Below are 13,622 nucleotides of genomic sequence, written 5' to 3'. Positions count from 1 at the left end.
AATGGAGCGCTAAGTGGAGTGCTAAGCCTCTCAGCCTCCACAAAATGGTGGAATCAGAAGATAAGCCATGCAGTAACCTTACGCCAGAACTAATCAGCTTAGTGGTATAAAGGCGGACCGACATCACTTCATGCAGACACCCAGAGTCGAACTTTTCATGATCAATTAGTTAAGTTTCAATCTAGCGACTTGTTTCAGCGTTCGGCAAACAGAACCATGAGCCACGGCGCCGCAGGAGACGTGACTGCCATCAGCTTAGGCACTACTTTGGTTTCAACTCCTCCTACCAACATAAGCATAAGTGTGAGTACAGAATCAGACTCTGCCTCATCGAATGTCAAGACACATACAAGTACAGGTGCAGACCACTCTCCGAGTTCCGATTTGGAGGAGGATGCTGCTTCGGAAAAAGTGACGGAAACTGGTGAACAGGGAGGTGTTTCCAGTGACGAAGCCAAGGACCAGTATGAGGATAATCAGGTGTCATGGGCAACCTTATACTGTCCGGAGAATGGGCGATCCCATGCGACCCTGCTAGATTTTGGATTTGGCGAATGCCCCAAGTGCGGCCAGAATTTGACGGTCATGTGGACGCAGCCCAGATGGGCTCAGCAGGAGTTCAATAACGCACAAGAACACAGCAACGAACAGGATGACAACCAACCAGGACCGCATTTGCCTATGAACAGCGAAGCAGAACAATCGGCTCCAGCGCCCGAGGTCCACGAGGACTCCACAATTGATCCTTCTTCCATTGTGACCTATTGCCTGGAATATCTAGACGCCGGGAGCAACATTATCACCACAGTGCCATGGTCAGGTCCTTTCCACAGCTCAGTCATTCAAAAAAGCGTCGAGGTCAAGCAGCGCGTTATCTTCAACGTCACTACGGTTTTGGAAACGTCTGTGCCCCCGGACCCGCACAGATACTCAAATGAAGTCGAAGGGCTTCTACACCATGGCATCATAACGAACCCGACCATCGAGGTTGGGGTCCGTTCGACTCGTATGACCATCTTCTCCAAGACTCTTCTCAATGCTCTGGCCCGTGCGGTAACTTACTACCCGGCTGAAAGACTGGGTGGGGAGTATCTCCAACTCAATGAGCCATTTTGCTTAGTCGGTCATCATCTTACGGAGCTTGAGGCTTACCGAGCGACATATCGAGAAGATGATGTTGGCTCCCCACAGCCTGATGCCGCAGACCATGATCCTGCCATTCCTTTGTGCGAGAAGGAGACATTTGATCAACTAGGCCTGCTGCTTGATTATGTAAAAGACTCATTCTATAAAAATCGTCTCCCTGATGAACTAGCCCGACACACTCAGAACCTTTGCACATTCGGAATGCTGTGGTTACTCTTCAAGCCCGGAGAAACTGTGTATATGGAGTTTGGGGGTCAACTGTCAGCCTATGTGGTCCAATATATGCAAGTTGATAAGACGTTGCTTTCATCCACCGGTCGTAAGTTTACTCATCCGTATATTGTCCAGCTGTGGAACCTTGACTTTAATGGTACATATGTCGGGAGGCGTTCCAAAACCGTGACTATCGCACATTTCGATGGCGAGCGACAAGTCACCTCGCTCAAAATATTTCCGTGCCACTTCATCGATAGACAGGACAATGGAAAGACTCGGAGGCACTTGGAGGTTCTTGGGTGGAAATAGTATGAGCTTCTTCAGGGAAAGCAGGTGTTCTACTTGGGCGAGTTCCTGGGTCCATCTAAGCGACAGGTAAGCACGCGTTTATTAACCGCATAAGCTATACTGATGTCTGTGACAGTACCAAGGTCGTATCTATGTCGACTCGGCTTCTTATTTTTCACAGCACGAATATACAGCCCCAGATATTTGTGAAGTCGAGGACATGGGCGACGGGCTAGCCAAATGCCTCTGCGAGGAGTGTCGTGGCTGGAAATCTCACCCGTTGCCTGGCTTCCGGTGGGCTGCTTATGACCTTTTGGACCCGAGAGTGGATACCGATCTTGAGCTTCCTGAGTCCTCCGAAGGTGCTCGTCATCGCTACTTACTCTGCAGCCGGGTACTCTATGGACTTGTGTTGAAGTCCAGGACATGGGGTGGGTGCTACCATGTCGAATCTACCTTTCTCAACGACTCGCTAGCGGTTGCAGAGGAATTGAACGTCGCGTATTGTAGGGAGCCGAAAGTAAACAAAAGGGCTATTGATAGCTTGGTTATGCCGGAAGGGAGGAAAGAGATGATCCGCGCGCTTGTGCAGAAATACACAGATTCTAGAAGCGACGAACACAATAGATCCTGGGGAGCCGATTTCATCGAGAACAAAGGCGAAGGGCAGATATTCCTCCTTCATGGCAGTCCGGGAGTGGAGAAAACCTTTGTAAGTTGTATCCTCCCCAGATTTAACCGGAACCCCACTGATGACCACAGATTGCTGGTAAGTCGCATACACGATCAAAGGACGGCACGTCGCTTTTACCACTGACCCAACCCAGAATGTATAGCTGTATACACCGGACGGGCACTACTATCGCTGACCGTTGGAGACATCGGTACTGACGAAGTCGTAATGGAGAAAAAATTGTCCAAATGGTTCAGACTAGCCGAACAATGGGGCGCGGTTATGCTCATCGATGAAGCGGATGTTTATCTCGAAAGGCGACAGATCACAGATCTTAAGCGCAATAGTCTGGTATCCGGTAAGTTTGATAGAGTAGTACTCAGATAACTTCAACTCACACATTACTCCGAAAGTATTTCTGCGATGCATCGAATACTATCGAGGAATCCTCTTCCTGACGACTAACCGAGTCGGCCACTTCGATGATGCCTTCATCTCTCGAATCCACGTCGTCATTCGGTACGACAATCTGAGCGAAGAAAACCGGAGAACGATATAGGAACAATTCTTCGACAAGTTGACCGACGAGCGCCATGACTTTGTTGTGACTCGACGTGCAAAGTCCTACGTCTTGGAGGATGAAGTGATTAGCAAAATGCAATGGAATGGACGGGAAATTCGTAATGGTATGGTCTTTACCCATTCTGGCTGTTCATACAATAAAGAAACTAACATAGTTTTTCTTTCTAGCGTTTCAAACAGCCGTTGCCCTTGCCGAGTACCGTTTTTCTCAAAAACAAGACAAGTCCAAAGACGACGGCCCGACATTGGATCAGCGAGACTTCGAGCAAGTTTGCAATATGACGAGGGACTTCAAGCAGTACTTGACCACTGTGCATGGTATTGATGAGGAGGATCGCGCCTTTCGTGCTAAGGCTAGAGCCGGTAATATCCGCAGGACATGAGGTCACGTACAAACATGCCACATAGACACCATATGATGTCAGCCATACCATCTAGGTCATTCAATCATGACCTCCCTTCCGATGACTCACACCTTAACATCTCGTTCACCAATACTTAGGTCATCATTCTGCAACTTATCAGCTTACAATAGGGTACCCAATCAGCTCCCCCTATTCTCCGAGAAGTCGAAACAATCGCGAAAATCCACTTTACCTGACAGACCAATCATTCGACGCGCCGGTGACGCGTGGACGTAATTATAGAATTAGATCATATCAGATTAGATGTCTTCCAAAATTTTGGTCTGGGGTATGGGGCAATATGGCTGTCTACCGTGATGAATGATTATTTTATGCTGATAGCCATATACGCTCTACCCGATAAGTGAGGTCGATTTCTTGAGGGCTTCTTCATCTCGAGCTGTGCTTCTAGCTTGTTTCAGGTCTTCGGATATACTCCCGGTATCACTAATAGATGGGGGTAGCGACCCCCCGAACTAAGAAGCCATCATCATAATCTATTGTTAATCTGCCAGACTATGGCACTGCATTACCTGCAACATTACTTCCTATCTCGCTAATATGCTTCAGTATCAAGAGAACCATTTTCGACTACCAGCGATAATGGAGTGCGTATCACTAAGTAACACTCGAGAATCACATTTGGGAAATAGTGGTCAGTGTTCTTGAAACTCTATATGAGTGTTTATTTTCCGCGTGCGGCCGAATTCCCCTCCCCAATCCCCAGATCTCGAACACTTTTTCATCCTTGTATGCTCAAGATTAAAGTTCTCTGATGTCTACGGTTAGTATCAGCGACTCTTCAGAGACGGTTGTCCGCCTTACAAAAACGAAATGAGGTAAAACGAAATGGTCTCTATAATAATGAAGGCGGGTTGATAATTTTAAATCCCATATAATCGAGAGGATGCTTATGGTAAGTCAAATGATGGAAAGGTATGCTGTATTAGAGAAGTAAAGGTCACTGAAAAACACGTTATAGAACAGTGGTAAAAGAAGCGCCGGAGCCGCCACATGCTCCTTCAACACCATAAAACAGACCTAATTCTCAGGTATGACCGAAGACTCCGACGTAGTCCCTGACGTATTCATAACTTTCAGCAAAGGAAAACGAGTATGACGTAAGTTGTCTTCATGTCAGCTGTAGAAAGCGCAGCTTGCGACGGGACTCTATCAATACATTACTGACTCGCCTGACCAAGGGCTTTCCTTGAACTGCCCTAATTTACTCTTCTCAGCTGGGAATACTAGCTACTCATTGAGTGGAGACATTTAGGGATAGCAGTGATTGCTGTGGACACGTTGCCTCAATTTATATCCTGACAGATATCAACACCAGCTCACAAACAATTGTCAACCCAACGTTGCTGAAAGAGAGGTCAATTTCGTATCCAAATCGGGGATCTTGGCAATTGTAGTGCCGTTTGCGGAGTCATTGAGGATAGATGCTTAGCCATTTGGGTGCATGCTTTTGGAAGGTAGGAGAGCATCTGTGAGGTGAAAGGTGCTAGATAGCAATATCTCGTGACAAACTTCTTGGGCATGAAGGTTCTTGTTGCGACGATAGCAGCAGCGAGCCCACCAGGGTCCAAAGGAGTGATCGAGCTTTTGCTAACCAATACAACGCCCCCATCATAAGGGATAGGGCCTAAGGTTGAGGGGTCTTTAACACGTACGAACATGGCCCGACAATGATTTGGTAGACTGAAGAAAGCGCTTTGGGCCGTTGTCGCTCAGGGATGTGGGCTGGATGGAAGTGTTATCATCGACAGTATTTCGGCTTGTGACGGGGCAATACATACGGTAGATAAATAATAAACAACACTTACTCTGCAAGAAAGAGGTTTGGCATGTAGGTATCGAATTCTCGTACTTTGGGAAGTTGTCATCTGGTATCCCGAGCCCTAATAATGGTTTTCAAGCAAGAAAATGTGGGATAGAAGTAAGTTAGTATCGATACGCCTAACTGATTGATAGACAATGACCTATATTTTGTTATCTCTTCAAATCGGTACGCGAAAGCCATCTACACGACCTGAGTAGAGTCAACAATCTAAAGTTCTCTATCCGAGTAGACGAGGATTATTTCTCATACAAAGCTAATAATACAAATTCATAGAACAGAATACATCCACATCAGACCAATCTTCGTTACATTCTTTATTTGCTCCCCTTAGCCTTTCGATAGCTGTGACCATCGTAAGTATAAGCATATTCGCCGACATCAAATCCCCACTTGCCCTTGCCATTGGAACCCGGTTTACAAATGGCATCATCCTTGTTAGGCTTTGCGTTGTTATTCCGGAGAGCCTTGCAGTAGGGACTGATCGATACTCAGAACAAGCATTTGTCAGAAGAAGGGCATAGAGACATAAGGCCACATCTTACCCGAGGGTCCCAGTCCACCCGGTAATTTGATACCAGCTATTTTGGCCTTTATGTGCCGGTTGGATTTGGTATTTTCTGTAGAAGCTGTTGATTGATCCGCCCTGAGAATGCTGGGACTTTTCAGTTACTGGGAAAAGGAGAGCCCTATATGGTGGTTAGTACACGAAGTAGTCATCATCATCAGGGAGCTTACTGATAACCACCCTGAGTAGTTGATGCGTAAGGAAATTCCTCTGGAGATACATATAGACTGCCAGGGATCTTGACGTTGGCCGCTGTTGGGTTTCGGAATGGGCCAGTGCCATCGCTTCCTGGAAACTTCTTCTTTACACCCGCATCCTTTCGATTTTGATCACTCTCTGTTCCGTCGCGCTGGCTGGGTGGTTGAAGAGAATGTGTCTATCAGATAAATGTTCACTGCTGTATTGGTTCCGAGGGTTAGTGCCAGAGGCTCACAAGACTGGTTCCTTTCCCAGACACAAGATAGCATAGCAGTCACCATCAAAAGGTAAAGCGTTTTCTTCCTTAACCTCCATGGTTCCCGCAATGGGGTAGGCTTTACTTGAACCAGCAACAGGAGGGGCACGCCTATCTAAGTGGTCGCAGAAGCAGCATCAGGGGCTAAAATTGGGGCTGTATGGGCAAAGTGTATGCTCCCTATGCAGAAGAAAGATGCAAGGAGATTGAAGACCCGCATGTTGAAAGAGATAGAAGGTGTATAAAATGAGCTAATCCTTGAGTAAAGATTTGATCTAAAGCACCGATACGTCCCTTGGACATTGAGATGCTCCAGAGAGCTAGGAGAGAGCTCGCTTTTGTATTTGGCTTCTGATCTCTCCAGGTCTTACATCACAAATAGATTCAAAGACATGTCTGTGGCACCACACTGGGGCTGAAATTGCTGACTTTCCCTTGCAATTGTGAACGGAGAGCAGCATAGTATACTGAAAAGGATAAGCAAATTTAAAATCCAACATGGGGTATCAGGGACGTAAAAAGGCACAAGAGCCTTCATGAAACATGGTATCACTGTCATTAAGAAATTGGTGACAACTGAAGGGGAATAGGCTGACCAAGAGGTTGCCAGATGTGACCCATCATTGAAAAGATTTGCTTAGAGAATACCTTCAAAATAGTAGCATCGGAGAAAAGTAGGCGGATGAAAGAATGGGTAGGTAGAAGGCAGTCATTGTCAGGGATCTCAGTCTGAGTATCCTAACAGCCCGTGATTGCCAGATGGCTATATTGGCATCAATTCTGCTAGAAAAGGACTGAGTCGTTGGCAAAACCTGGGAAAGTGTTGGTTTCACGAGTAGTAAACCTCGAGGATCAGAAAACCGCATTTGCGAGAACCCAAAGCTACATCTGTCACCAAGGGCAAGTATTACTAAACTGGGGGCTAACATCCCCCAGAGAGCCATAGAAGCTTTTCATTGGGATATTACTGAAGTAGCATGCTTTTGCAAGGAACTTGTAATTGAAATTCGGTCGCACAGCATGTTGCAAGAGAGGCTAATACCCGTGATCTTTGCCTGCTTAGCACCATAGCAAACAAGGTAGACAGACCAATGTCTGCCTAGGCGTCTGTTAGATGCTCAAAGGAGACAAAACCGCATACGCCCGGTTTAGGCTTCTAGTTGCGGCAAGTCCGTAATAATTATAACAGTGCTAGACCGGAGCTTTCCTCTGAACCTGACCGACATGTATTTCCAGCTGTCAAACAAAGCAATTTCTGAGCCCGTCGCGGCTTGGATCCCCAGTCTGATCTCCCCCTTCTTGACGCGTTGGCTTACGTGACACACACACACATAAGGCTCTCTTCAAAGTTTCTGCACATCTAGCTCACATTGGCTGACTACGTTACTCATGACTGAACAACTAATTTACATGACAGCGGTTCGCCCCTGAATTGCAGCATCTGACAGGCATGTAGCCGAAGGGTTCAAAGCGGTGAGTGTTACGTGTCGCCTATCACCGCATATTCACCATATACGCGCCTTACCCAACCTGGCCATCCAGCGGTGATAGGAGTATTTAAGGACGTCTATCCCAGCTGTCTACTCCGTGTCTAAACCTAATGCCACTGAACAGGAGCTCCGCGCTGATCCGTTCCAAGATTGACAAAACCACTGGCTGTTAATCCACTCACAATGTCCGATATCATGACTCTGTTCACAGCAAACATGCCAGCAAGTGTACGAGAGATGACATTCTCCTCTACACGTCTGAGTATGCTTAGCTAACCTCCTGGAATAGATCTTCAATCAGCTCTTCGATGAGAGTCAAACGGCTGACAATGCCTGTCCGTTTCTTACGCTTGTCCGTTATCCTGAGCAGAAAGAGGTGGACGAATGGGGAACGGAAGCGCCCATTCAAGACTTCAAAACAGGATTCCTAGGCAAAAATGACGACGAGCTCCGTCAGTACTTCCGTCGCTTCTTCTCGGAAAGACCACCATCTGAACAAGGGATGACTGTGGAGAACTGGATGGCAGTCCTAGACGACCAGTCGGCCGTGGACTCAACGATCGTGCTACACTATGGGATGAAAAAATCAGTGTGGGATGACCTACATGAACATGAGCCTGATAAGGAAGTCTTCGGAGAAGGGAAGCTTTGTGAGGACGGGTATATCTGGTGGAAGTGGAGGGTCCCGTTCAAACACTCATATAGTTTTTTCATTGCCGTCGAACACTGCGACTTTGAGATTCTGGAGCTGTTGTGTCGCCCTGAACATCGGAACTCCCAAGGGATTGTTGATTATGAGACTTGCTGGAAGATTATTTGCGGGGATATCCGTGATCCTTTGGGGAAGGTGGGAGGACAACGGGAGGCGTCGCCTGAAGCGTGATATTGAGTGCCACTATTGTTGGCCATAGAACTTCATGGCTGAAGGAGCTAAGGGGGAAGAACTGCAGCATGGTTAGGACTTTGTCATGCGAGAATTCAAGCTGGATTGATTTACATTCCTACGTATATTCTTCGACGCAATCACTTCCGTTACAGAACAATAATGGGATGATGGACGAGAACAGGACATAGTTCATTCACACTGTGGACAATGTCGCCTAGATGACGCACAGTGACCGGTGAAGCATAGTAAGCTATATTCAGTAGGCGGTATGAGCACAACTAAGTGATCAGTGATTATATTAGCTTCGCTAGGTTATTCAATTCACGGGGTATATTGATAGAGATCATATTTATATGCACTATCATGTACTCACATGCTATAACACAACTATGGGTTATGTGTCAAAAAGACTTCGGTTTACCTCTCCGATATCTATCCCCGAAGGGACTATTTCCAGAGACTCGCCATAGCAAACTGGGTGCGTAGTGGATGGCGGCCCTCCCAATTGGTACCATGACAAAGGACCAGAGCAGCAGAACGGAGGGCAGTATCGCCTAATGCACTACAACATGTCAGAAAATCCTGACATGGAACCGTGATCCATAATCTCCGGTTATTCGGCATTCGGCTTTTCTCCCTCTAGAATGAATGCGACTGTCCAGTGTTTGTATCTCGACCAGACGGCTTGCTAGGTTTAGTCCTGTCAGCTTGATGAGGAGGACAACCGACAACCATAGGGACATGGCCCTGACCAGCTCGTCGTAAATGCTCTGCGTGCTTTCTGTATCTTTCAAAGTGATAGGCCTTTGTTTCTTCTACTTCAGGTCCGTTTGATTCGGAGCAAGAAATCACCGGCCACATCGTAGTTCGGCTCAATCTCTCCGTGAGTCGCCATCGCTGGCAGTCAACCACGCCTACAGACATGGATCTATTCTTCTTTCTCCGCCACATTTCATCGTCTGGCGGCGAAGTGTCTTACACGGGAAATGCCGGGGAGTGAGCTTCGGTGACAAAGGGCTTCCTGAAAGTAAGTCTACGAAAAGTCAATCCTCAGCACCCGCGCCATCGCCCTTGGTTATCTTATCGTGATTATTACCCCACTGACGTTCTTCCAGTTATCCCTAATGGGGTGTACAGTGTGGATGTGGAACTGTGGCCTACAAATGTTGTGGTGCAGAAGGGTGAGCGCCTCGTTTTAGATATCGGCGCTTCAGAACTGGCTGGTAGCGGTTTGTTCCAGCACAATGGTCCAAGTGACAGGTAAGCTAACGACAGCACGTTCCATGGAATAATTGTAACACATGATACTGAATAACAATCGAACAGGCCGAAAAGCGTTTTCAAGGGCAACAATCATGTGCACTTCGGACCCAACTACGAGAACTGGATCAGTCTTCCCGTAAATCCAAGCAGCGATTAATCCAGAGTACCTGTATCCAATTTCAGAGATTCTAGTGGTAACAGTGACATTGTCAGATATTCTTGCTCTCAGGGGTCTCTCCTTCAGCGTACCTTCTCATATTATGAACCCTTGCATGACCAAGCTCAGTTGAACCAAGTCGATCTGCTCACTCCCGTGCCAACCACAGCCTAAATTACTAGCTGTCTGGCATGAGGACAGGGGTCAGTATATAAGCACTGCAGAGGAAGGGACAACCTGAGGAGATCGTTATCCTGAGTGGGATCTAAGTGCATCTCATCGCCTACCAGGAGCATTTGGCCCGAAATAAATTTATGATCCGTGAGATCCATGATTATCCAGATCTTTCGACCCTCGGGTGAAATCCCGGAGATGTTCCAGTGTTTCATCTACGAAAATCCCGGCGATACCGACAGTTATGATACTGTTTGCCCAGGAAGCCCTAGTATATCGGTATGTTAGTTGATTAGGCAGGCTTGTGAGGCGGCATAGTGGGCTTTCCTTTGGCGGGTCTGTGTATATAGGGCACCTGTTCCTCCTCCTTAATCTAAGCCATCTCTGAAAGGACACCGGCCGTCCACCTTCAGAAAATCCATGAGTTCACCCGAGACTCACCGCATACCTCTTAAAAACCACCAACTCAAACAGGAATCCCGGCCGTCCATCATGCGGGGAATACTCCACCTAACTAAGCAAGGGCGGGCTAAATGCCGGAGAAGGGGCCGAGCTTCTTTTCTTTATCTTCCGCCCGACCTTCTCCAAAGCTGGGCGTCGTAGGCTTTCAGCAGGTGATGATAGATATGAAGTGGTCGCAATTGTTGCCCTTAGCTCTGCATCTGAGCTCCACAGCCACAGCCAGCATGTCTACCGAAAGTGAGCCTACCTGAACCATCCTAGGAAAAACGTTGCATATACATCCCTACTTAACATATAACAACCAAAATTAGGTATGGAAAAAGCACTTGAGCCATTCAAGTATAACACATTTCCCCTCGGTACAATTACCGCCACAGGCTGGCTGCATGATCAGTTGGAGCTCGAAGCAAATGGATTGGCCGGCCATCTCAACGACTTTTACCGCTTTGTGGCTGGGTCAACATGGGTCGGGGGTGATTGGGAGTACAGCACGCTAGACGAGGCAGCGCCCTACTGGTTTAACTACGTTGTCCCCCTCGCCTGGATCATCGACGACGCGCGCCTGAAAGCTCAGGCGAAGCAATTTCTCGATTACGTCCTTGACAATCAAGCTGAAGATGGATGGCTGGGGCCCGAGAAAACTCACCAAACTCGAGGAATCTGGGCACGTAGTCTGCTCTTCTTTGGCTTAGTGGTGAGTGCATATGTCTGGTCTGTGTACATTTGGTGCTTGGATCTGACCCAGCGGTCCAGCAATACGCACAAGCAGATCCATCCGAGACGGACCGGATTGTAACAGCGATGCATAAGTTTACCATCCTGGCTCATTCCATTCTCAAAGACAATTTCACCGGCCTCATCGAGAACACGACGCTTGGAGACAACTTTGATCCTCACGGCTTTGGACTAGCCCGGATGCATGAGTTGTCCATGTCATTGCAGTGGTTGTATGAGAACTATCCACGAAATAACTCGGAAGTAATCTGGGAGACTATAGAGCTTATGTTTGCCGGCGGTGTCGCGGGTGGGAAGGACTGGACAACCTTCTTCGTGGAGGGCGTTTTCCCCACCTTGGGAACGCCGTATATCATGACCAGCTCATTCACCCATGGTGTCAATTTAGCGGAAGGTATGAAATTGAGCCCTAGGGCAGTGGAAGGCAGTGCTGACCGAGACAGGCTTACGGTATCCGACGGTGCTCTACCGAATGAATGGAAATTCTTCCCTGCTGGACCAGACCGCGGTAGCGGTAAACTTGCTCACCACCTACTAGTCGACACTTGCTGGGAGCATCACGGCCGATGAGCATCTGGGCGGACTCAGTCCCGAGCGAGGGTATGCGTGTCTTCGCCTCTCTTCAAATTTAGTATTTGATACTGACATGAAACAGCTCAGAAACTTGCATATCGGTTGAGATGATGTTTTCCATGGCCTATCTGTATCGGTTCTACGGCACCAGCGCATACGCAGACCGAGCCGAGCGCGTCGCATTCAACTCCCTGCCTGCAGCGCTATCACCGAATTGTAAGTCTATGAGCACCTAGTACAAAACCCCAGCTAATACTTTCTTAGGGTGGTCACATCAATATGTCCAGCAGGTCAATCAGCCTTGGTCCCGCAACTTGAGTGCCGTCCCTTTCGCGAACGTGAACTCCTACGCCAACAGCTATGGCCTCGAGCCCAACTTTCCTTGCTGCACCGTCAACCATGGCCAGGGTTATCCCAAGTATGTGGCCGCTTCTTATGTGCTTGAGGGTGACAGCCATGTGATTCACGCACTACTGGGGCCCGAAACATTGAGCACGAAGCTGGCTACAGGCAACGTGACCATCGCATGCACGACCAACTACCCCTTCTCAGGCCGACTGGAGTATGCAGTCACAGCCACTGCCGACATATCATTCTCCGTCCGCATTCCCGACTGGGTAAACAAGACAAGCTCTCAGTACTCACTCGCGGGCGGATCGTTCAAACCCCTCTCCTCGGACTCCAATAACCTGCAAACCTTCAACCTCACCAAAGGAACTACCCAGATAGCTGTGCAGCTAGAAATGGGCATCCAGGTCACAAAGTCACCAGCCAACGGCACCGCAGCCATCTACTACGGCCCATTATTATATGCGCTAGACATAGACTACAACTCCACCTACCACAGCCCCCTCAACTACTCCTCCTTGGAGCCATTGCCAGCAGACCAGATCGTGGCGCAGACACATGACTATGTGCTCGACCCAACCTCTGCTTGGAGGTATGCTATCGATCCGACCTCGGTGACTGTTCAGCAGGTCTACGATCGCGATGGACAACTACAAAATCCCATCTGGGCGAAAAATGCCACCCCCGTTGCCTTGTCCGCCAATGCATGGCTGGTCCCCTGGGAGGAGGACTCGGGGACCGCTGCGGTGCCCCCTAAGTATCCAAATGTCACTGGGTCGCCGAGTAAGATCCGCTTGGTCCCTTACGGCTCGGCAAAGCTGCATATTGCCGACTTCCCCATTGCGGTTCAGTCGTCCTAGGGGCTTGCCTATGACGTTATGGAATATATAGCTGATAAAAGTGCTGAGGCTTTGGTGATCTGATGTTTGATTCATGACCACGACCTCGGAGGTCTTCTCTATGTGGTTCTTGAGAGCCATCTACAAGGTAGCATGTGAAGCAGGACTACCTATAATCAAATGAAATTACAACAGCAGTCACGTACTATAGCTACGTTATTGATTGTAAACCAAATACATAAGGAAGAGCATAGTTCCAGAGTTCTAATCTTCACTATGTTTCCACAATAACAGCCAATACTAAACGATACTTGGAGATATATAATTAGATCATATTACATAGTTCTATTGATTCTATCATTTATTTAGATTTACTTACTTTTATTATTCATATAATATATATATAGATATAGATATAGATATAGACTCGCAGCTTCCCTCGACCTAACTCGAATTAGTTTCAGCCGTTACATTGATTACAAAAATCCTTCCCCTGATCATTGATCGATGTTACTCACCAT

The 13,622-nt window shown here is 47.8% G+C and overlaps 4 protein-coding genes across 4 annotated transcripts; 3 read left to right on the top strand and 1 right to left on the bottom strand.

The window, feature by feature from the left end:
• Positions 1–216: 216 nt before the first annotated feature.
• BO87DRAFT_456588 (ATPase) lies at positions 217–3,457 on the top strand (the record flags this gene model as incomplete). Its single annotated transcript, XM_025628737.1, has 8 exons — positions 217–1,653; positions 1,687–1,737; positions 1,787–2,362; positions 2,413–2,419; positions 2,478–2,681; positions 2,737–2,834; positions 2,883–3,009; positions 3,074–3,457. 8 exons carry the CDS (start codon positions 217–219, stop codon positions 3,286–3,288), a joined length of 2,715 nt encoding a protein of 904 aa, XP_025483046.1. The 3' UTR covers positions 3,289–3,457.
• A 2,012-nt stretch (positions 3,458–5,469) lies between these two features.
• Positions 5,470–6,233, bottom strand: BO87DRAFT_384009 (uncharacterized protein; the record flags this gene model as incomplete). The annotated part of the gene is made up of 4 exons (XM_025624675.1): positions 5,470–5,632; positions 5,698–5,841; positions 5,891–6,073; positions 6,154–6,233. The coding sequence occupies 4 exons, from the start codon at positions 6,231–6,233 to the stop codon at positions 5,470–5,472; spliced, it is 570 nt and encodes a 189-aa protein (XP_025483045.1).
• Positions 6,234–7,847: 1,614 nt separating this feature from the next.
• BO87DRAFT_301401 (uncharacterized protein) lies at positions 7,848–9,814 on the top strand (the record flags this gene model as incomplete). Its single annotated transcript, XM_025619162.1, has 3 exons — positions 7,848–7,892; positions 7,954–8,511; positions 9,728–9,814. The coding sequence occupies 3 exons, from the start codon at positions 7,848–7,850 to the stop codon at positions 9,812–9,814; spliced, it is 690 nt and encodes a 229-aa protein (XP_025483044.1).
• A 1,105-nt stretch (positions 9,815–10,919) lies between these two features.
• On the top strand, positions 10,920–13,122 carry BO87DRAFT_450711 (uncharacterized protein; the record flags this gene model as incomplete). The annotated part of the gene is made up of 6 exons (XM_025628430.1): positions 10,920–11,300; positions 11,360–11,735; positions 11,785–11,849; positions 11,880–11,941; positions 11,997–12,130; positions 12,179–13,122. 6 exons carry the CDS (start codon positions 10,920–10,922, stop codon positions 13,120–13,122), a joined length of 1,962 nt encoding a protein of 653 aa, XP_025483043.1.
• Positions 13,123–13,622: the final 500 nt, after the last annotated feature.

Source organism: Aspergillus neoniger (assembly GCF_003184625.1).
Source record: "Aspergillus neoniger CBS 115656 unplaced genomic scaffold BO87scaffold_6, whole genome shotgun sequence".
NCBI lineage: Eukaryota > Fungi > Ascomycota > Eurotiomycetes > Eurotiales > Aspergillaceae > Aspergillus > Aspergillus neoniger.
The sequence above is the reverse complement of the archived record's forward strand: the minus strand, read 5'-3'. Positions and strand labels throughout refer to the sequence as shown.